The sequence below is a fragment of the Ceratotherium simum genome, chromosome 17 (assembly GCF_057802395.1).
Source record: "Ceratotherium simum simum isolate JZ-2026a chromosome 17, ASM5780239v1, whole genome shotgun sequence".
Taxonomy (NCBI): Eukaryota; Metazoa; Chordata; class Mammalia; order Perissodactyla; family Rhinocerotidae; genus Ceratotherium; species Ceratotherium simum.
The window spans coordinates 8,135,350-8,157,645 of record NC_141916.1 but is presented as its reverse complement, the minus strand read 5'-3'; the positions used below and the strand labels follow the sequence as shown (position 1 = coordinate 8,157,645).

The 22,296-nt window shown below is 36.2% G+C and overlaps 1 protein-coding gene across 4 annotated transcripts in view; it reads right to left on the bottom strand.

The window, feature by feature from the left end:
- Positions 1-631: 631 nt before the first annotated feature.
- The window catches only part of TAFA2 (TAFA chemokine like family member 2), a 410,445-nt gene continuing 388,780 nt past the window's right edge, over positions 632-22,296 (bottom strand). Inside the window, exons 5-6 of one of the 4 annotated variants that reach the window (XR_015554917.1) lie at positions 5,223-5,388; positions 632-2,781 (exon numbers count right to left, since the gene is read on the bottom strand). Coding sequence is in view for 1 of the 4 variants with exons in the window: in XM_014786691.2 (XP_014642177.1) it covers positions 2,770-2,781 (12 nt within the window). In the remaining 3 variants the exon portion in view is untranslated. Of the gene's footprint in view, positions 2,782-5,222; positions 5,389-11,591; positions 11,836-22,296 lie in introns of those variants that run through there. The other 3 variants (XR_015554919.1, XR_015554918.1, XM_014786691.2) reach the window with 3 other exon arrangements.

Genomic DNA, 22,296 nt, shown 5'->3' with positions numbered 1-22,296 from the left:
CTATAGTGAATGCTTGCCAAGTTAATTAAAAAGGATAAGATCATACGCACAAACAAAGTACACGTGAAACTGAGGACATCCAAATAAGGTCTTACTTGAGTTAATAGTATTGTACCAATGTCAAGTTCTTGGTGGTGTTAGATGTTATCCTGGGGGGATGATGGAGAAAAGGGTACACAGAAATTCTCTGTGCTATTTTCATAACTTCTTGTGAATCTTAAACTGTTTCAAAATAAAAACTATATAAAAAAATTTTAAAGGCTAAGTCATAGCCATGTTTTATATTTTGATTCATAATTCCATATATAATGAATTTCAAAGGATAAAGAGTGCATCTTTAACAATTTTCATAATAAAATGAATCCTGCTGATTGCTAGCAAAATGATGCCAGTTGTGCTCATAGTCAAGATGTGGGCAAGTAACACAAGTGTAAATATATCTATTTCAATTGTTTCCTAGCAAAGAAGCAAATCAAATATTGGAACCTTGTGTAAATGGCAAGATTTGCCATGGATTTTCATTAAAAGAAGATTGAAGGATTTATGCCAGCTTCCCCATGAATTCCGCAGTTTTCCTGGATAGTAACTAAAGTGTTTTTAAAATAAAACACTGGAAAAGATTCTCCAAATGTAACCCATGAAGAAAGTCCATTTTATATCTCAATTTTATTTACCTTTTCTGAATAGTCACAACATTAATCTACTGGGGATAATCTAGTTAGTTAGTATATTTGAAATTCCATTTATTTTTTCTATTGATATGCATGTATTACACTTGTATATAATACAGAATTTCCAGTGTTGTCTTAAAGGACATAGTTTAAAAAATGAGAAGCATGATCTATAATTTCAAACAAACCTAGGACAAATTCATAATTTCCAAAATAATATAGTTTTCCACTTTGTTCCAAGAAATTAATGATAGCATACTTGATGCAGAAACTCCAACACAACTGTTATTCCTTTCTTTATGAGTTCATACAGTCTTGAAATCATTGCAAAATCTACTTGGAACCATCTAATTTTATGCATAATAAATGCATAGAATGAAGGGAGCAAGTCATTTCATTCCATGGACTTGTGGGGCAGTATACTTTAGTTCAATGTCAAAAGTACACTTTACAAATTTAATTTTTAACAAATTTTACACTTCTTACTTGTTCTGCCCAGAAAAGATTCTGAGTAATGTATTGGTCTTTGAAAGTTGTTCCCTACTTACAGACAGAAGCTCTCCAGGGTCTGTCAGCCTCCATCATGGAATCAACATGTACCTAATTGGCCATGTCAGCGAGTTTTAAAAAGACAAAACATGTCCACACCTTCTCTAACATAATGGAACCTCTACTAGGACAATTTCTGAAGTTATTTTCCTATTAATCTTAAATGAGTAAAACACAGAAATCTTTCGCTTTACATTCCCTCAAACTATACGTGTACACGATATTATTACAGAATGGCTATGCAATTTCCATTCTTCTCTCCCTCCACAAACAACATATAGTATAAAATTATACATTCTGTAATAACTTAGAAAAAAAAAGTACATACATGTTTAAGGCCTTTAAATATTTATAAGACTTTCTTGTAGAACTGAAAACCACAAATGTTAAAGTGACTACAAAAATGTGCACAAAAACAGACCCAAGACATTGTTTGAATGGGACAACTATAAGCAAATATTTATAAATTTGAGACCAAAGAAATGAACGATTTATTCTATCAACAGACTGAACAAATATATGAGCATTCACAGAGTCATGGGGATCGAGCAAGAGATGGTCTTTTAAAATGAGATAATAAGGATAGTTAAAAAAATACTAGAAGAAATCTAAGTGAATAATTTCTTCAAGCTCAGAAACCAGAAACCCACGTGCATCCCTGGCAATTTTTGGAAACTGAAGGCTACCGAAATACTTGACTGCTCACTGCTGATCTCTGTGAAGGGAAAAAGTAAACATAAGAATGAAAGAAAAAGCCCACTTTAAGAAAACGGAACGAGTGCTCTAGAGGTACAAAATAGTATATAATGAAAATGGTAATTCAGTTCTAAGTACTACCTATGTAACTGACAGAGCTGCAGTGGTGTGTTAGCCTTGGGGAAACATGTCAGCTTGTCTGTACATTCTTATATGATTGATGTATTCAGGTAACTATTACTTGCCAACAATAATTATTATCAATGGTATATATTTTCCATTCCTTTAACAAAAGCAACTTTAAGATGTTAAAACATGTAGGCTTTCAGAGCTCCCAGATTAGGTACAAATAAAATTGTCTCAGTCTACGCCATGCCAGAGGAGAAGTTTGCAAAGGAAATGTCACTAAAGCCGTGTGCAGTCCCACTAGCCAATGAGCACAGGACCCAGGAACATGCCCATGACAGAAGGTCAGGGCACTGTGGAGACTTTCAGAAACAAGAAAAGCAGTCACATCTAGAGATAAGAGCCCAAAAGGTGAGTGTCTCTGACATCCTCCAGAAACACCAATCAGGCAGCAACTTCAAATTCTTTTAGCAAGTGCAATTTAACAAGTGGAACACAGTTCAAATCTGAGGAAATCTTCATGACGTAGAAGTTCATGTCTGATTTTTTTAAAGTCTTGATTTCAAGAAGGGGCTAATTACGAGCCATGAAATCCCTTTGAAACAACAGACTCTGGTGTGCATCTTCTGAGCGGTATAAAAATCTTCCTTCAAGATCACCTCAGCAGTTGAGTTTCTATGATATGTTCAATGTAATCAGCCTTGAGGATCACTTGATTTATCCTTGGTTAATGGGTTACCTACAAAGGAAGAAGAAAATATAATCATTTCATGACATAGCTATAATCGTCAAACTCCAAACACAATTTAGTATTAAAAATTAATGGATAACTCAAAATGCTGATATTAGCTATATCAAATAAATTATTGAATTTTAAAGGACTATCATAATCAGGTGTTTCCAGCTTGTTAAAATATATCGGTTTTTTTCTCTATCATTTCACAATATTTTTGGAGCCACTTGCACAACTATCCAAATGACTCCAACTGTGACCAACAAGATCTTAACCAGTGATGCTACCCCTCTCAGACCCAAGAAATGATTCTGGAATCCCTGTTCTTTGCACAGCCATGGTGAACATAATCCAGAGATCATAAACACATCATGCCAGGCCTCAGTGAAGAAAACTCTTTGCAGGAATACAATCAGACTACAGCTTCAAGAAAGCTCTTGGGAATTGGCTCCATAAAATCCATTCTTGAAACAGTTTAAAAATTGAGTGCTTATTTGACCCAATTATATTTCAGAAAAATTATTCATAACAACAAAAAATATTGGGGGAGAAAAACAAGGATGGTACAATGTATTACCAAATGTTAAAGATGCCCAAAATTTCTCATAAAATTGATTAGAGCATTATTATTAATGCTATTATAAATATTATTAAGGCAGTTTTACACTGGATTTTCATACCTACTCAAGTCCCCAAATGTTTGTGTAGAAGAAAGAATAATACACGGATAGCTAGAATACCTGATAAATACATATATATCTATATATACATATACCTCTATATGCAGACATGTGGATGATAGAGAGAAAGACTGATTTCTGCTATGTGAAGGAATTTCTAGTTATACTTTAATATCACGGTACTCAGAGTTACTTTATAGTTCTTTTCCAGCAATGGTTATTACAAAAAGTTAATTTTAAAAATTACTGTGGAAACTACGGTTTTATTCCATTAAATGACATAGTTACTTGTCCCTTCGTCAAACATTTACAAAAAGGTTGCTTTTTGTTGGCTTTGTTTTGTTTTGTTGTTGTTTGATCAACTATGAAAAAAAACACATTAAACAATATCATAAAGCTAGCTCTAGACTTTGCCACAGCTAGTCTCAAATTATTCTACAAAGGGAAGATGTAAAATTCAAAAATGTATTTTCTGCATGGAAGCAGCCATCTCATCTGTGTCTCTATGGTCAACTATCATTCCCAAAAAGGAGACTCTGCTGCATATTTGAAGCATCTTTCTCCCATGCACAGAGAACTATAGAAGGAACGGAACTGAGGATGGAAGGATACAAACACAGTGAGGGCCTGTTGACTGCTAGAGATTCTGGGAGCAGGAGATAGCCTAGTCATGGCAGCAATCTCATTATCAACCTGTCTGCTGTTCAATGGTCATGTTACACAAGTTCTGTGAAGGGCTCCCAGTTTGAGTGTCAGTATAAGAAGAACATGAGGTGGAAATGTAAACATTTCTATGGACATTATGTCACAGGTTGCTAACAGAGATAGCTGATCATGGTGAAAATACAGGAACTTTATTTTTATGATAAACTTTCTCAATAAACATCAATTTAACAAAATCTTTGGTATCCATTGGCTGAGAAAGATCCACCTGCCTTTCCTGAAAATTCTTCTTAGTAGAAAAAAATTATGAAGCATCATATGGGACCATATTTCCAAAACTAGTGCTTGAAATGACAGGAGAAGAGAGGAAGTGAGAGAGAGGGAGTGATTGACAGAGCACAAATGGTTTAGTCTCAGGAGGGGTTCAGCACAGGCAACTGGGGGGACATGGTAGAGCTGGAGGGACGTGGTACATTGACTCCATGAAAGCAGATGGCATGTCCTCTTGAGTCATTTCAAGCCCAGGTTCTAAGTAATCTATTGGTGGGAATGGTAGATGCAAAGCCTTATATCTTATGTCTTCATTCCATGCTAAGTATTTCCATCCTGCTAGTTTATATAAAGCTGAGGAATGATTCTCTTAACTATTTATGTATTAAAGCTTTGTTTTCAAATAATGTAAAAAATAGACATCTGGATTGACAGTACAATACCAAAGGCTTGTGTACCTAGAACAAATTTTTTCTTCATCTCAGTGGAGAAAACATGTAAGTATACACATAAACATATAAACACATTTTAATATAATTATACAATCCATATCCTCAGGAATATCATAGATGTACATTTATCACACTAAGTTTCTATCAGCTAAAATAATTGCTAGAAAACCATAATTGAAATATGACTAAAAGAAGTAATTGTCTAAATAAGCATGGATTGAAACATAATTAAAATGACTTTTTCCTCATACTCCAATTTTGCACAATATTCCTGGTTTTTTAATCTGAAAAATATCGTAGCAAATTTAGAGTAAGGCCTAAGTTATTTCTAATTTCAGATGAAAGTGGACAATTTGTTTTAGATTTGATTTTTATAAATTACCTGATTTTGATCAGAGGACCATGGTGGCTCGGCATGTAGAGTTCTGGATTTAGGTCAATGTGGCAGTAATACTATTCACGCTGGATGTGCCATGCAACTTGTGGGACCCTCAGTTTTCCCGTATGTAAAATGGGGACAATCCTGTCCTGTTAGCCTCACAGGGTTGCTGTGAGGATCAAATATTATAATGTCAATGAAAACACTCAGCTTTGTTAATTCTGAAGTACTATAAAAACAAAAGTTTTAGGGTTTTTTTTTTTTAAATGCATAAATCTTTAACAAGAGAGCCACTAACAGTAGAATGAAATGATCACACTAACATTCAGGCAAGTTAGAGGGATTATACCTGGGGAATTCAAACAAAGGCTAAGGAATAACTTGCCCTTTTCAACGTAATATAAACCTGTATCAGCACCCTCCCTGACAACTTCCAGATTTGTACCAAATGAAATGGCAAAACCAGAGATTTAAAATTATACAGATGATGACTTTGAATACAGGTACATTATCACTAATTTTAATCACCTATTAAGATCTAAATAACATTTGAAAATAAAATTGTCTAAAATGTAATATAAAAAAATCAACCTTTTTATGATTTATGTGCTCATTAAATAAGTCCAAATGACTCAAGCTTAAATCCTGGTGTGCTAGTGGGGGGAAAAGAAATGCCATCTTACCCTTCTCCGACTATAAACCGGAACTTTCCGATATGTAAGAGTTGCTTAAGCAACATTTATACAATCCAACATTTAAAAAGTTTGCTCTCATTTAAAAGTAATTTTTTAATACACCAAATTAAGCATTGCCTTATTTTTAGAACTTAAATATTACTCTCTTTTCACTTAAGCCGTATCTTTTTGAAGTGGCCAAATAGTAAAAGTTTTAGCTTTTAAGGAGGATTTTCAGCAAGTTTTCAGTAACTAAAAGTGGGAGGTTGCAATAAAACCGGTTTTACAAGATAGGAAATAGCATTTGCTACCATGAATGCACTGTCTTCTGGTTCCGAGGGCAATAGACATTACAATACTGCATGAGGGAGAGAAATGGTCGTACGATCATTAACGGTTATGCCTTGAGCTTCATATGCTATAATCACTGTCTCAGTTAATTTGACTTTCCAAAGGCAATATTTTACACAGCTGTTCTTCTTCATGTAAATTTTATTTGTGTGTGTGCTGCACACCAGCCAGTTCGGTAAGTGAAACTACTGGGCTGCTGAACACATGGAAAATGCAATAATCATAATAATGACGATGATAATAATAGTTTTTCTAGTCACAAGCACAAAGCTATCTTGGTAATGATCTACCAGGGTGAAGAAGCTAACCTGCTAACACTAAACAAAAAGCACTAATTGTTTAAGATGAGAGAATCCATTATTTCTCCCAGTCCAACAAATCTATTATAGGGCCCTGATTTGATTTCTCAAAAATTTATGCTAAAATGATGTCTTTTAAGTCTCGTCACCAATTTAAATGGAGAAAATAAAACCAGGTAAATGACATATATAATATAGTTAAATTCAAAATTAAGTGAAGTGAACTATTTTATATACTTCTCATTTTATATTTTAGCATTATGAAATATCCTCTGCCTATCAAGTTAAGATAAATTAGGCTCAAAAGGAAGGAAATGCAAGAATCTATTCTGTCCCAAAGTGTAAAAGATGCTTTTATAAAGCTCTTAAAATCATTATATTCATGGAGTCTACAACGTCTCTTTTCCATGTTTGAGTCAAGCTGACGGGGTTATCAATGGGAGATAACAGATTATGGTGACAGGAATAATGACAGATAGTGGGGGCTCTGTAGGCAGACTGCCTGGGTTCAAATCTCTGCCTTATCATTTCCTAACACTGCTGGGTTGAATGAATTATTAAACTCCTTGAGCCTTAGTCTCCCTATGTGTAACATGAGACTGGTATTACTATTGGCCCCCATACGTTTGCCGTTGTGATTCAATCAGATAATCCTTTCCAAGCGTCTGTCTGGGAAAAAGCTTTTTAAATATTAACGGCTGATAGCAATAGTAATTCCCAAACAAGACACAAAAGCGGACACACAGGATACCTATCGAAGGGGGCATGACTGCTTATTTCTCTACTTACTACTTCTACTGACTTACTCAAAATTAATTTTCTGTCTTATAGTAACTGATTTTGCAATTGTTTGTTTTCATATTCTTGTTAATCACAAGAATCATGTATCAAGAATGAAGCGTCACTGGTTTGGCCGACTTTGGGAGGGAGATTGTCTTTTCAGACGAGGTGATATTGAGGAGTGGTTTACAAGGCTGGACCCTGAAGCCAGGCTGCCTAGTAGATTCGAAGCTCAGTCCTGCTGACGACCGGGGGTGTGACCTTGAGTAACACAGGGACAATGTTAGCTCCTACACCACAAGGCTGTGTGAGCTGAGGAGTCAATAAGGGTCCAGTGCTTAGAACAGCGCCAGGAACATAATAAACCCTATGCAAGTGGTATTATTATTCAGATATGCAGACATTTCTAGGCATCTGAATGCATTGAATTCCTAGTTTTTGCCCCTAGTTCTGAGCATACATTACTTCTCATAATCTCCACAGTCTTCACAGGCACATAATTCCATTCTCTTTAATTCTTTGTCTTTCTAATGGACCAGCCAGGTGCCATCAGACTTTGCATGCAGAACAAATATTTAGGAAATTAGCACCGTACTTTAACCATCTAGGCTTAAAAAATAAATGTGGTATAAATATGCCAAAACAAAGTGTGGAATTGTAAATTTCCTTATTCATTATTGGTGGTTCCTCTGATATTGTTTTTCTTTGAGTGCTATCCTATATCCCAGGTTATTTTTTTGAATCTCAGTTGTTCAGTTTGCCAGTCTACATAAATTTGCAAAGTCACTGCCCAATTTCCACAGCATCAATGTGAATCTTACATCATATTAGCTTAATTCACAAAACAATGTATTCTCTTCTCCAGCGTGGTCATTAAAATCTTGTGATAGGAACTATCAAACAATATTTATATTCCTGTGACTATAAAATGAGTCACACACAATAGAAGACACAATGTATTATGAACATTACGAGTCAATTTCTTTAAAAAAAAAAAGTTAAATTTTCACTAAAATACCCAGTTATTAGAGAAAGATTTATTTTTGGACTGATGAATATTCTTTATTTAAACAATTGGAAGGCCAGGAATAAGTGGCCATATTTCTGCAAGGAGGTGCAGGTTTAAATGCAGTGCATGTCCAATCTTTATAATACAGCTGCTTAATAACATAACAAGCAAGTACCATTTCAAACTAACATTGCAACAAATAAATTTAACTTATTCAATAAAGGTAAAAGAATAGAATACCTTCATAATCCTAAATGCTGATTCGAATGAACTTTTCCTTGCTTGAAATATAATTGCTGCTTCACTGCAGCAATTTTTTTAATGTAGCTCTTACAAGTACATGAATTAAGTGCTTGCTTCACTTTTTGTGTACTAAATGTGCAATTAAAACATCATCACTCTGCAGGAGCAGGTTTTCTCATTTAAGCGGGAGAAAAGCTGCCATTGAGTTGTTCGTAACTGTACATGAATGCATCTGTCCTGTCTTAAAGTGCCTTCTACAATGAAGTATTACAAAATGAAAGACACCTCTCAGTCTGAGATAACCATGCAGGAGCAAGCTGACCAGACAGCTTTTAGGTATAGGTAAGTACAATGACATGTGAATCACCTTCGTAAATATACCCACCTATATAAAAAATTAAGCCTATTATTTTACTTTCATGGCGATGGAGGTGATTCCTATAGCCCTGGAAACTGTTGGCTTTTCATACTCTAGTTTAATTTTTTCCTGCCTAAGAACGGCTAGTGCTGGATCATCCTGAATGTTCCTTTTAACGTTTGAGGCACCAAAGGCCATCGGTTTCATACTTCAGCTATGGTCAGCATTTCCAAGGTCATAAGTGACCTTGTTATCTGTTCTATGAATTCTCAAAAAATTTAACAGCCTTAGGTGATTGGAAAGATTGTCATTTCAAACAACAGGGCATTTCTGTAGCTCAGTGATTGTATTTAGGTGTAACTCAGTGGGTCCCAGTGTGAAAGCAGGGAAAGGCATATAATCTTCCTAGACTTCTGGAGAGAACTAAGGCACCAGCCATGGCTGAGAAGAGGTAGCCTTATTCTGATAAGAGTTTTATACCAGTGTTCCTACCTGCTAGTTTTAGACCTTTGGATGAGTCACTTAAAAATCTCTGAATCTCCAGGGTTCGTATCTGCCAAGCGAGTCCGTGGGACTCAGTGAGATTCTAATTCCCTCCTATCCCCCACTACTATGACTTTTCTTAAGCACTAATTCCAAATCGGATAAAACTTTGTCTTGATTGCCTAAATTCATCAGTGGTATAGCCACTGTGTAGACTTCATTTTTCTAAAAAGCCTACTCATTATATTAGAATGCAGAACTAGTGAGCTTTTTACTACAAATACAACATCTGTCAATGGCTTTCAGCTTCCTGGGAAGATCTCGACTGAAAATGAATCTTTTGAACAGATGGACCTGCACTATTTCTTGGAACTTTGAAAGCTGTACAGTGCACCTGCCATGAACTCCTCTCCGTGACTTGAACACAGAGGATGGTTGGCATTGCCATCTATGCATATCCATCACTCGGAAGAGATCAACTGATTCTCTCTGATTGACATTCACTGTTAGTAAAACAAAACATTCTCTGGTCTCTCTTTGGGTACTTAATAAATTCCCTTGGGACATTAAGGTAATATAAGACTTTCTTTTCCCTACCCCTGGCCCCCTGCCATACGTACCTTCTGTTTATTCCAGGTGGAAAATGACCAAAAAAATCAAGATAATTTTGAAAGACAACAGTATAATGAGATTCGGTTATGTTCCTCTCAGAAATATCAAAAAGTCTTTAAAATCAGAAAACAATTATTTTGAATGTTTTGATGAAATCTGAATAGAATTTTAAGATATTATTCTATATACCAGCATAGTTCACACATTTTTAGAGACAGTTGAGATTTTGAACTCAATTGGAAGGTACTTTACCTGCTAAGTTTGATATTAGATTCATTTATTTAGACTCATCTCTCATGTGTAAAGGAATAATTTAAATTGATAGTTTTTATTCACTTTCTATCATAAAGCCTTACTTTAAAAGTTTAAGTCTGGTAAAATATCACACTCCTCAAGAATTTCAGCCTACATATGAAGGCTAGGAGAAGTAAGCAGTAAAAATTGTGCTTAAAAGGTGAATTTAAGATAAGTGGAGTTTTGGGAGAAGAAGCGCTAAAACTTGGAAGAAATTCATCTCAGTAGCCTGGAGATGACCAAGAGAGCAATATTTTCTCTTAGCTACCTGGTTGGTTTGAGTTACAAATACAAATGGCTCTTAGTAACAACCTTTCCTTGCGATACCTGGCTGAACAAAGAATATGTTGCTGTTACTTTGAAAAGAACTTGGGGTAACGTGTGGCAGGACAAGGCTAGTACCACGCCTGAAGTAGCACATACTCTCTCCTCTCCATCCCTGTCTTTTTCCATAAAATAAAGTTTAGAGACAATCATTCCATATGTGGTAGATCTTTGAAAAAACATTCCCTACCTGTAAGTTGCAAAACTAGAATCCATTTTCTGAAGGATACGGCAATATAGTCAGGGACGTTTAATATGTTGGGTACTTTTGCTTTTTTTCCTTCTATTTCCCAGATATATTCCTTTCTGGGTGTTTTTTCCTTTCTTTTTTTTTAATAATAGTCACAATTCAGTAGTCTCAAATTCCCAAAGTTGATCAAAGTACGGATCTTTAACTGCAGCTATTTCTAATTGCTTGGATGCTGGTAGGACATAGCTGATTCAATTACGGGGCAATTTAAATACATAAAGAATGGACCATTAGGTAAGAACACAATCTTCATTTGGTTTATGGAGATTAAGTGAAAGCCTGATGGCTCAGTACTTTTCATGCTAATTTCCAAATTAATAGGCAGGTTGAACACTGACAGAGGTGCACTAATAACCCAAGGTTTTGAATTATCCATTTCCTATTCTTGGGAAAACAATATGTCAACTGCAGGGCCGTTGTAGGTGACAATATTAGGTTCACCAATAATAAAATATAGGCTATTTGTAATCAATCTGTGGGCCTCATATCAGTTCAAAGAATGATGCTTCCTCCCTTTTTTATAAAAGATAATTCAATGCCTTTCTTTACTGACCACCGAGGCAGTTCTTTGCCTTCTGATCCCTAAAGCTGGACCAAGTTCATCTTTTCCCCCCGAAATCAGGGGCACCTGGAATGCTAATGGTAACTATAAGAAAGAGTAGGTTACAGTTAACCCTGTAACACAATGTACACACCTGCTGCTCTGTGAGAAATAAACCAAGACGAGAGCTCATTTCTGGAGTTGTTTTGAATCTTTACTCCTCAACGAAACTTGTGTCCCTTCCTTAGAATCCGACCAACACTAGGATTCGCCACACTAGTGCTCCAACGTGGAGCCAGAATATTTTTTGAATGTGGAAAAATCAAAAATTGTCATCAGGCACAGCAGAAACCTTCTCTTTCTACTTCTCCATTCCAACTTGAGTTTTACACGTTTGCCTAAGGAACAAACACATGTCAGGTACTCCACTGTTCGAGAGATTATTACAGGAAGCAAACCTGGGAGAAAGGGAACATTTCAACAAGCATAAAGGGACAGCAAGGCAATAACTTCCATCACCTCCATAAAAGCTCACAATGGGGATAGGTTTGCATCTCTCCTAGAGGATTATAAACTCTTAGAATGTTTTTTATTTCAGAGAAACACATACCCATAAAGGGGACTTAAAAAAAACAGCTTTTATGAGAAATTGATACAAGGATAGTAAGCATTTTTTGTGAATATTTTGGGAAGCATTCTGCACAAACTTAAGAAAAAAGCTCATTAAAATCAAGGGAGAAAGTACACAGAAATCAACAGACAATCATTTTAACATAAAAGGGTAAAAGAATTGTAGAAATAATATTATGTAGTAATATTCAATTAGAATTTCAAATTTATTCAAAGATTTATATTTGCAATCTTAACCATTTACAGGCTTGCCTGACCATCCATCCATGTCTATAGTAATTTGCTGAAGCATGAACCTGAATTATATACACTTTAATGCTGATAAATGGGGCCAATCATTCAACCAATGTATGAGTCTAGCCACTCATGCGCATTCACTTCTCAAGGCAGCTTTGTTGTTCTTTACTCATCAAATGTGTAATCCTCACTAACAGTCTGAATGGAATCCATGACATTTTTCAGTTGTAATTTATGACATTTTATAGATATAGATAGACTTTCAAAAATTTTCTTTATAATCTCCTTCCCAAAGCACTCCAGAGTTATAAAATATGTACTATTTGGATTCCAAATATTTGAATAATTTAATATTTGAGAGTATAACATGAATAACCATAATAAATAATAATCATATGGAGGAATGGCTAGGAATTTAGACTCAGGTATCAGGGTTTTGGTAACATGAATCAAAAGTAAAGTAAAACATTTCCTACATAAATTTGAGAACTCAAGATCATTAAAACTAATAGCAGAAAAAAGCCTAATCATGTCATAATATAAAAAGATATTTCCCAGTTTTGAAAAGAATTCTGAGTCCTTGAGCAGCAAGAACAGACTGCTTTTCCCCATCACTGCTAACCTTCGTCTCTCCACATAACCACAAAACGTAAGACTAAAATGATGGGCGGAGGAAGAGAAGAACTTTTGATTTCTGGTCACCATCATCACTTGACTGTATCCGGATATATCAGAGCCAACATAGTCATGAAGCGGATCACCGTCATGACTTGTCATGGACACACGTGACTGAAGACAAAGGATAAAGCTGGAGGATTTAGAGAAGCTTCATATCCTTTAGAAAAAGCAAGGAGCAGATGGAGAAACATAGCAAAAAGAAATCTAAATTCTTGCTGATGATGTGAAAGGTCCTTCATAATTGGACCTCAACCCACCCAGCTTCATTTTGCCATCTTCCCACCCACTTCAGAGACACATAGTCTCACCTCCTGTCACACCCAACTACCTGATACTCACAGGGCTTGGTATGCCCATTCATGTCTCCTCATCTCTGTGTACATTTTACTTTTGCCTAATATACTCTTCTTTCAAACCTCGGAAGAAATGTTATCACTTCATAATTCATAAGCCTTTGTGATTCATTTTGTCCATACTTCTATTATAAGACACATCTCATCATATTATGATTATTTATTAACCTGTTTATTTCTTCCACTTAACTATGATGTATTGGGGAAAAAAACAATATTAGGACCCATTTTGTTCCCTCAGTGCTAAGCAGCATTCCAGGCACATAAATGATGCCTGATATTTATTAAATGAAAGATTGAAATGATGGATGGATGGGTGGATGGATGGATAAATGAACAAATTAATAAATGAATGAACTAAGGGGAAAGTGATAAGTAACTTCAGAAGAAGGAAAACAAGAGCTCCTGTGTGGATTCTCTGTGAATAGCAAGAGGAACAATTAACTGACCCAAAAGGTCAGTTCCCCCATTTTTAATTTTTTTAGGATTATTCCCATGAGTCTGTGGTTACCGAATTTGAAATTATAGATATGCGTGGGTCCTGACATCAGCTTCACATTCGCACCTCGGATATTTAAATTTATTCTCATTTGGAAAAGGTCTGATTTTTAAAACAAAATTAATTCATGAGAATAATAATGCAAGAAGATAATAGCAATCTGTGATGCTTTAATTGGTATTAGACTAACCACTTGGGATGTGGAAAATGTCCAAATAGACACATCAAGTTGATGCTGGCATATTCATTACACTTAGTATTTCAGTTAGAAATTACCCTAATTTTTTAAAAAATGCACTTCTCCTCTCTTGAGTAATTTCCATACTGCTGCTTAACACTGTCAGGAAAATTTTCTCATGAAATATTCCATGGTGACAATTATCCTACACCTAGGTATTACATGCTCACTTGACATCAGCTATGGTGGTGCAGATGAAATATCATCAGACTTCCTATAATCCAATAGAGTAAACAAATACCACAATGATTATTCATCCCCCCAAGCAATATTGTGCATGCAATCACTCACACACACACTCGCTCTCTCTCTCTCTCTCTCTCTATTATACACTCTATATTTAGGTTCAGCATGCCTGATCTCTCTCCACTTTTTTTCTCAAATATGGAGGCTGGTATTTTGAAAGCCAAAGTGAAGTTAATTTTCGCTTAGGAAAATGCAGCAGACTGCATCTTCTGGTCGAGACAAGAATGCCAAAAGCAGCTGATCCATCTGCTCCTCAGGGAAACCTGGAACCCTCTTCTCCCTTCCTTTGCTTCCACCTTTCAGATCATGACTGCTGGCATCTGGATGGCAACTCAGTGCACATCCATTTTCTCTTGTAACCCTCAGAATTATTCTGAGACTGTCCCCATTTACTATTTACTGTTATTAGTCCTTGTTACTAATTACCATTATCCCCAGTTTACAGTTGAAGAAACTGAAGTTCAGATAAATTTCATGAAACTTCTCATAGATATGTACAAGCAGTAAGTGATAATCTGGGGACCGAGATCCCTGTTTTTGGGCTTCAAACCTAGTGAAACAGGTCCTGCCTATCCAGTGCTTCCATTCATTTGTTTACTTGACATTGCGAGCACACACTAAGCGGCGAGCACTGTCCCAGGTGTGAAAAAATGACAAAAATCCCTGCCCCTGTGAAACTGACAATCTAGAGAGGCAGACAGATGACAGACACGATAAGCAAAATCCTAAAATATGTTAGGCCATGCCAAGAGAAAAAGTCAAGAGGAAGAGAAAGATTTTAGAGGCAGGGATGTACAATTTTAGTTAGCAGAGACAGGGAAGACTTGCTGGAAAAGTGAGACTTTAGTAAAAGCCTACAGACATAAGAGAGCCAATCAAGCTGATAGCTGAGGGAAGAGCATTTCAGGCAAAGGGAACAGCATGTGCAAATGAAGTGAGACAAGGAAAATAAGGAGGGGAGTGTGGCGGCAATGTAGTAAGTAAGGAGGAGAGTAGCAGGAGATAGGTAGGTAAGGGGGACAGCAGTAAGAGATGAGTGAGTAAGGGGAACAGTAGCAGGAGAAGTAAGTAAGGGGGACAGTCGTGGTAGGAGACGAGGCCACAGAGGTGTGTTCACTTGTTCATCTATTTTTTTGTTTATTCGACAAATGTTATTATTGCTCCTATGTTACTTACTGAGGGTAAACAGCAGGCAAAAGCAGATATGGTCCTGGTTCTCATGGGGGCACACAAAAAGGAACAACATCGAAGTTACCAGAAACACACATGGCTTCATACCCTCTTCCCTCCAAAAGCCTCGTCCCTGGAAATTGGAACTGGATAGAGCCTGAAGGCACTTGAGAGACTGCATTTTATAAGCCCTGGAAGCCACTGTGCTCTCTGTTCAGACAGTGAAGGCCTGCAAAGGTTTAGAGAAGGAGAGGGTAGTGAGCGAGCGAGTGTGTGGGGGTGTGTGTGTATGCACAGGAAAAGCATCAGAACTTTTTCCTGTCAAATGTTTTCAGCTGACTGGTGGCAAAGAATTCCTGAATGCATGACATGCATTCACTTATAATCCACCTAGACTGACGCATCCCCTAGAGTGAAAACCAGTCTAGAAGAAGGCGGCCACTCATCCTCCACTGTGGCACTTAGCTTTTCCTGTCTATGAGAAAAGCTTTGAAGGGATATCTCTCGCCCAAACTATTCAGTGGTTCTTGGGATAATGAAATTCAAGAGAAACGTGACTTCAGTCACGAGAAGAAATACCATATCTCTGCTTTTAGGCGGTTCTGAGAGTGAGAGATGGAGAAGAATCTAAACTAATACCTGAAGCAGAGGGAAAAGAATATCTCAGGCGCTACCCTTCCATGGCAAACTGGTTTGAAATGTGTAGCAGAGGGGAAGCCAAAAATGATTTGGTCCATTTAGGCTTTTCCTACTCAAATGTTTATTCTCAGAACTTGGAGGCTAGACTGCCTGGGTTTAGTCCAGCTCCATTGCATATTGGCTCCGTAACTTTGGGCAACTTCTTCACTTCTCAGTCACCTCAGGTGTAAAATGAGGGTAATAATCAAGCCTGTCTCATGGGGTGATTGTGAGGATTAAGTGAACTAATTTGTGTTAAGTGCTTATAATACTGCTTGACCATGGTAAGAACTTAATGTTATTTTTACTAATGTTCATAAAAATGGAAGTAGTATGCAAGCACATATGTAAACAGAAAGCTACTTATCATGTGGTTTCTTCCAGAGGAATCAAACCTTTCATCGTTGGGAAATGTCTGTCCTTAGAAATAATTGTCGCCACAAATTCTTTAGTATTAATATCATTCTATCAGCTTTCTTTCAGTTAGTGTTCGCATAGTGTATCTTTTCTGTTACTTTTTTATTTTCAGTTTTTCTTTGTTCTTTAGATGCACTTCTGTTTAGTAAATACTTGTATTTTGATCTTTTGATGCAGATTGACAATCCTTGTATTTGCTTTTTAATTGGATCATTTAGGCCATTTGCATTTAATATAAATTTGGGTTAAAATCTAAGAAGTACTTTCTATTTATTCCACTTGTTCTAGATTCCTTTATCCTATCTTTCATCTTTTTTTTTTTTTTGGTTTGGAAGGTTAGCCCTGAGCTAACATCTGTTGCCAATCATCTTCCTCTTTTTGCTCGAGGAAGATTGTTGCTGAGCTAACATCTGTGCCAATCTTTCTCCATTTTGTATGTGGGACGCCACCACAACATGGCTTGATGAGCAGTGTGTAGGTCCATGCCCAGGATCCTGCAAACCCCAGACCACTGAAGCAGAGCATGCAAACCTAACCACTATGCCACTGGGCCGGCCCCTCTTTTGCCTTTTTTTCACTCCCTCTAACACTGACAATTGCCTCCATGGGTTAGGGAACTGCCCAAACTGGACTAATATCTCTTGGTCTTTATCTTCCTCTAGATCCTGGACCAGTAATTCTTCACTTTCTTGTTGGCTTTCCAGTGCCTCCAAGTATACCATCTTATATTTTGTTAAATTCTTCAGTCTCCTTTTGAGGGAGGGGAAGAAGGAGGTCCTTGGAGGATATTACTAAATATCCATGACTAAAAGTGAAAATCAAGTTATATAGGTTCAATTTTACTGATGAAATTAGTGTTGATTAGTCATCCACCAAATTATGTAATATTTAAATTTAAGTTTGGTATTCTACCCACATAGTACCTCCATATGAAAATTATGTTTAGACCGAATCTTCTCTCCAAACTTAACTTTCATCCAATGCTCAAAACAGAAGTTAGTTAGTAGTTACTTACACTTACACTTGGGGTGACTATATTTTCCAGTTTGCCTAGGTAGTCCTGAGGTGCACCTGTTGTCCTGACTTCCTGTTGGGTTTATCCTGGAAATATGCCCTAGTATGGACAATAAATTATATCATCACCCACAGAGAGTAATTACCATATTTGTGGAAATTTGAATTTTAGCAAATCACTCTTAAATGTTGAAATCATCAAGCCTTGAATGAATGACTTTCTAATACAAGAATTTCAGCTACTGTGATAGACAAAAGGGAGCATTTCTTGAAGCATAAAACATTTCTGAAACCATTAAATCACATCAAGTTGCTAATAAATTTTTAAGGTTGGCATTGAGGAAAGTTCCTAGATATAGCTCTGTACAAACTTCTTCAACTTTTCCATTATAAAGATGAGCCATGGAGGTTGTAATGTGAAAGACTGACTATATTATTATCAGTTAGTATTGTAATCCAAGGTCATGAACTCTGACAATCAAATTAAAGCCATGGCACACACTATTACCTTTGAGATAAAAGATTTGTTATAACAAAGAGGTGAAATAAGCTTCTACAAAATCTAGATCTATTTAAAAACACTAATAGTCTCAAGTATAGGGTTCATTTACTGGACTTTTTGTTATTTCTATTATATTATAATGAAAAATTCTATTATAATGGAATTTTGCTTAAAATTGAAAAATGAGAATTGTCTGTGAATTTCAATTTCCCCTAAGTATTTTTCTTTTCTTTACCATAAACAATTAAAATTTGGCTAAGAGGTAATGTGTCCTACATATACTGAATGTTCATCTACTGATGATGATAACGAAGAAAACCATGAATTTAAGATTTTCAGAAATTATTAAGTAATGGTTAAGAGCATGGGGTTAAGAACATCCATTATGGGCTTATCCTGACTTGGCTATTTATTATCTGTGTGGCCCTGTTATTTCACTACAAAAACCTCAGTTTCCATCCTTATACATGGAGCTAATCCTTATCTCCTCACATACCATGAAGGTTAAATGCAATAATGCCTGTAGTGAGAATACAATAAATGGTAACTTTTAAACACTTGCTAACAGTAATTTGAAACAAATATTTTCAAAAACATAAGTTTATTGACTTAAGATTATTCTCATTACTCCATTGTTAATATAAAATATGAACTCTAGAGTCAGGATAAATTATAAAGAAGGTATATTATGCAAATAAGGTCTAACACAACTTTTTTTTATCTCCTAAGAGCAAAATGTACATATAACACAGTTTGTTTGAAATGTACTGAGGTTAAAAAATATCACTTAGGTTTTGTTATTCCATAAATAGGAATTATTGGCCTCATAAATAGGAATAATTGCTGAATATCTATAAAAACTTTCAGCATCAGTCGCTACTTGGTGTTTTTGTGATTTAGTGAGAACATTAATGCTGTATTAGTAACAGCAAAATGGGCAAGGGTGGCTCAACTTTCAATAAAACAGTCTTTACTGCTGCACCAACTACACCAAGCTAAACTCATCTTAAATTGCTACAGGCAAATCTCAAAAAAACTTAAAATGAAAAAACACACACACCCACAAACCTGGCATAGAGACCCCAGCATAACATCCCTCCCTCTTAAGTTAATGAAACATTTTAACCATAAAGCGATACTTTTGTGTGAGGCTGTCTTTGAACAGTACCAGTGGATACAGAAATACCAGTTGAGTCAATGATAACAATTGCAATGGTCAGGGGAAAAAAATGCCTCCTTCGCTTTGTAGCTCTGAGAAGTCCTCAGAGATGTTGCTGAAAAGGCAGTGTCTGGTGGCTGTAAAGGAGAAACTGTGGCTGCTCCTGAGGCATAAACCTGGGAAAAAGTGCCTGTACAATTGACTGACACAACATTCCTACCTGGCCTGTCTGTGATAAGTAACTGGAATGACCTGCCTGTGACCATTACAGACACTGGAATCCACGTATTCCATCTCTGTGGTTTCCGTCTAGGATGAATTTTTGTAGCTAATCCGAAAGAGAACAGGTGCAGATAGACAAACCCTCAAAAAAATTTGTGCATTCTCTTTAAAGCCCTTGTTTAAATATGAATGGAGGGAGTAAAGGAAGTCTTGAGATATCTTTACATTAGTGTTTATTTAATAAGACTGACGGTTATCGAATAATAACATTCATGCTGGAGTTACGAGAAAGCTGGCCCATTTTATGAGCCTATTTGACGACTTGCTTGATTTATGTATTTTACTTAACAAGCATGGATAGCCCTTACACTTGACCAAGAACTGTTTTAAGCACTTTATAAATATGAACTCATTTAATCCACATAAGGAAAAGATGTGGTGGGTATATTATTGTCCCAATCTCACAAACGTGCAAACTGAGGAGCAGAAGTAAAGTCACTTGCCAAAGGCCACCAGCTAATAAGTGGCACAGCTGAGATGTGAACCCAAGTAATCTGACTCCAGACACTGCTTTCTTAGTCATTACACCATCCTTAAAGACATGCTCAGCAGAACACAGCAGCCTTTTCTCACTGAGGCAAATGGGACCCATTGTAAAAACAGATAGATAGATAGATGATAGATAAATAGAAGATTAGATAAATAGTTGGATGGATGGATAGATAGATAGATAGATAGATAGATAGATAGATAGATAGACAGACAGATAGATAGATAGATAGAAGCTCCCAGCAATGTTTCCATGTGAGTGATTAAGGCAAAGCTAATAGAACTCTCGGAGCCATTCTGGAGTCTTCAGCATTTTAGGGTTTTTTGAGTTTTTTTAATGCAAAGGTCCTGTTAAAGTAAATACAGATTATTAGTCCCTTCCCAAGGAGCAACACTTCCTTGCTTACATCTTAAATAGCTAGGCATAGAGCTCTAGAATGTTTTTAAGACTACAGTTCTTACCTCTGTTGTGTGTGGTATGACTAAAGAATAAGAATTTTTTCTTTGGTATAGTAACAGGGGTTTTTTTTCCTTATAAAAATGCATCCTTTAGGCATAGGCGATTTACGATGACAACTTTTTAACTACTTGTGTGCCTAGCATATCTTCACAAAAGATTGCCCTTTCCAAACTAATCTGATATCTCATAGATATAATAAGAGGTAAGTAACCTGAAGAAGTACATAAGAAAAAATACGTCAAAACTTCCACTGTAGATGGGACAAGAAAATGCGTAATCTGAAGATGCATCTCCACTTAGCAGAAAGATTGTCTGTGGATATCCAGTTCCTGACACAGTGACTAGCGTTTTATGTGTGTTCAATAAATGCTTAGCAAGTTAATGACCCAGATATGATTTTGTTCTACCATGGCCATTGACAGGTACAACATACAGAGTAAAATAATCTCCAAATTTTCACACAGAAAGAACATCCCCTAGGCATATGAAAAGACTCCACTTCTTGAATCTCCTGCAGTTGGGTGTATCCATAATAGTTTTGAGCAAGAATTGCGGTCAGATTTGTTGCTTCAGGGCTGATTATATAATTGCTAGAGCAAAACACTCCAGAATTATCTTTCCCTCTACCATGGCGACCAACAATATTCCAAATCATATCTGCACTTCGGCCTTGGTTCTAGAATGAGGAAGATCCAGAATTGACACTCCAAGGCCACCTATGATGGCGATATAGCCTGAGTGAGACATAAACCTTTATTTTAAACTACTGAGATTTGAAGGTTGTTATTCTTGTTTTTCTCTGTTTAACCTAGTCTGACTAATGCAGAATCCATCCCATTAGATCATGAGTGGGAACTTCTCTGGGACAAAGACTGTCTTACTCATAAGTGTATTCCCAGGGTTTAGCACAGAGCCTGACATATAGTGGGTATTCAATATTATTTTAATAACTGAAAAAATATCTGTTTAATCTGCATCAGAACATCATCAAAATGAAGTACAATACCTACAATCTTAGGAAACAGAGTGTCTACAAACAGCATTGGAAAATTCCAGAACTCACAGAAATTCCAAATCAAAATGCTTAACTTAGAAACCTGTTTGAAAGTGGTTGTGAGGTGGGTGCCTACAATGGAGTCACTGAATTATAATTACAGGTAAATTTTGTACAGACCTTCCACTAAGTAAAAACAACAGTTGGCAATTGAAAATCCTGGAGGAAAGGTTACTTAAGTGATGTACAGTGCATTTTTAGCCTCCATAGATTCTCACATTATTTTTAATATTGGTGAAATGGGCACAACTCTGCATGCCTATGCCTGCTCCAAGAGCACCTTGCTTCAAGTGATACATAAGACTTTTTTCCTTGTTTTCATCTTAGTACAAAAAGTACTTCCCTTTGAATGGGTATAATGGATGGATCTTGATGGATGGTATTGTTTCCCCAATGAAAGCTGCCAGTTCCTCATATAATACCTTGTGAAAACTACTACCATTCTTTTATCTGTAACTGTACAGTCTTTTATTTCTAACTGTAGAAATCCCTTCTCTCCTATTGGTAGTTCTTTGACCCTCGTAATTGTATATGGAAGATTACACACACACACACACACACATACACACACTGTTTTGAACATACACAACACTTCTAAGATTACCACCTATGTAGTCATAACATTTGAAGAACAACGACGGCCATGTCCATATTAGTCAAAACTTTCTTAGAAAACATTGAGAAGATATATTTACATTGTAATGGTTATGCTTCTTAAGAAACAATATATTTAATTAGAAAGAGTATTAACTT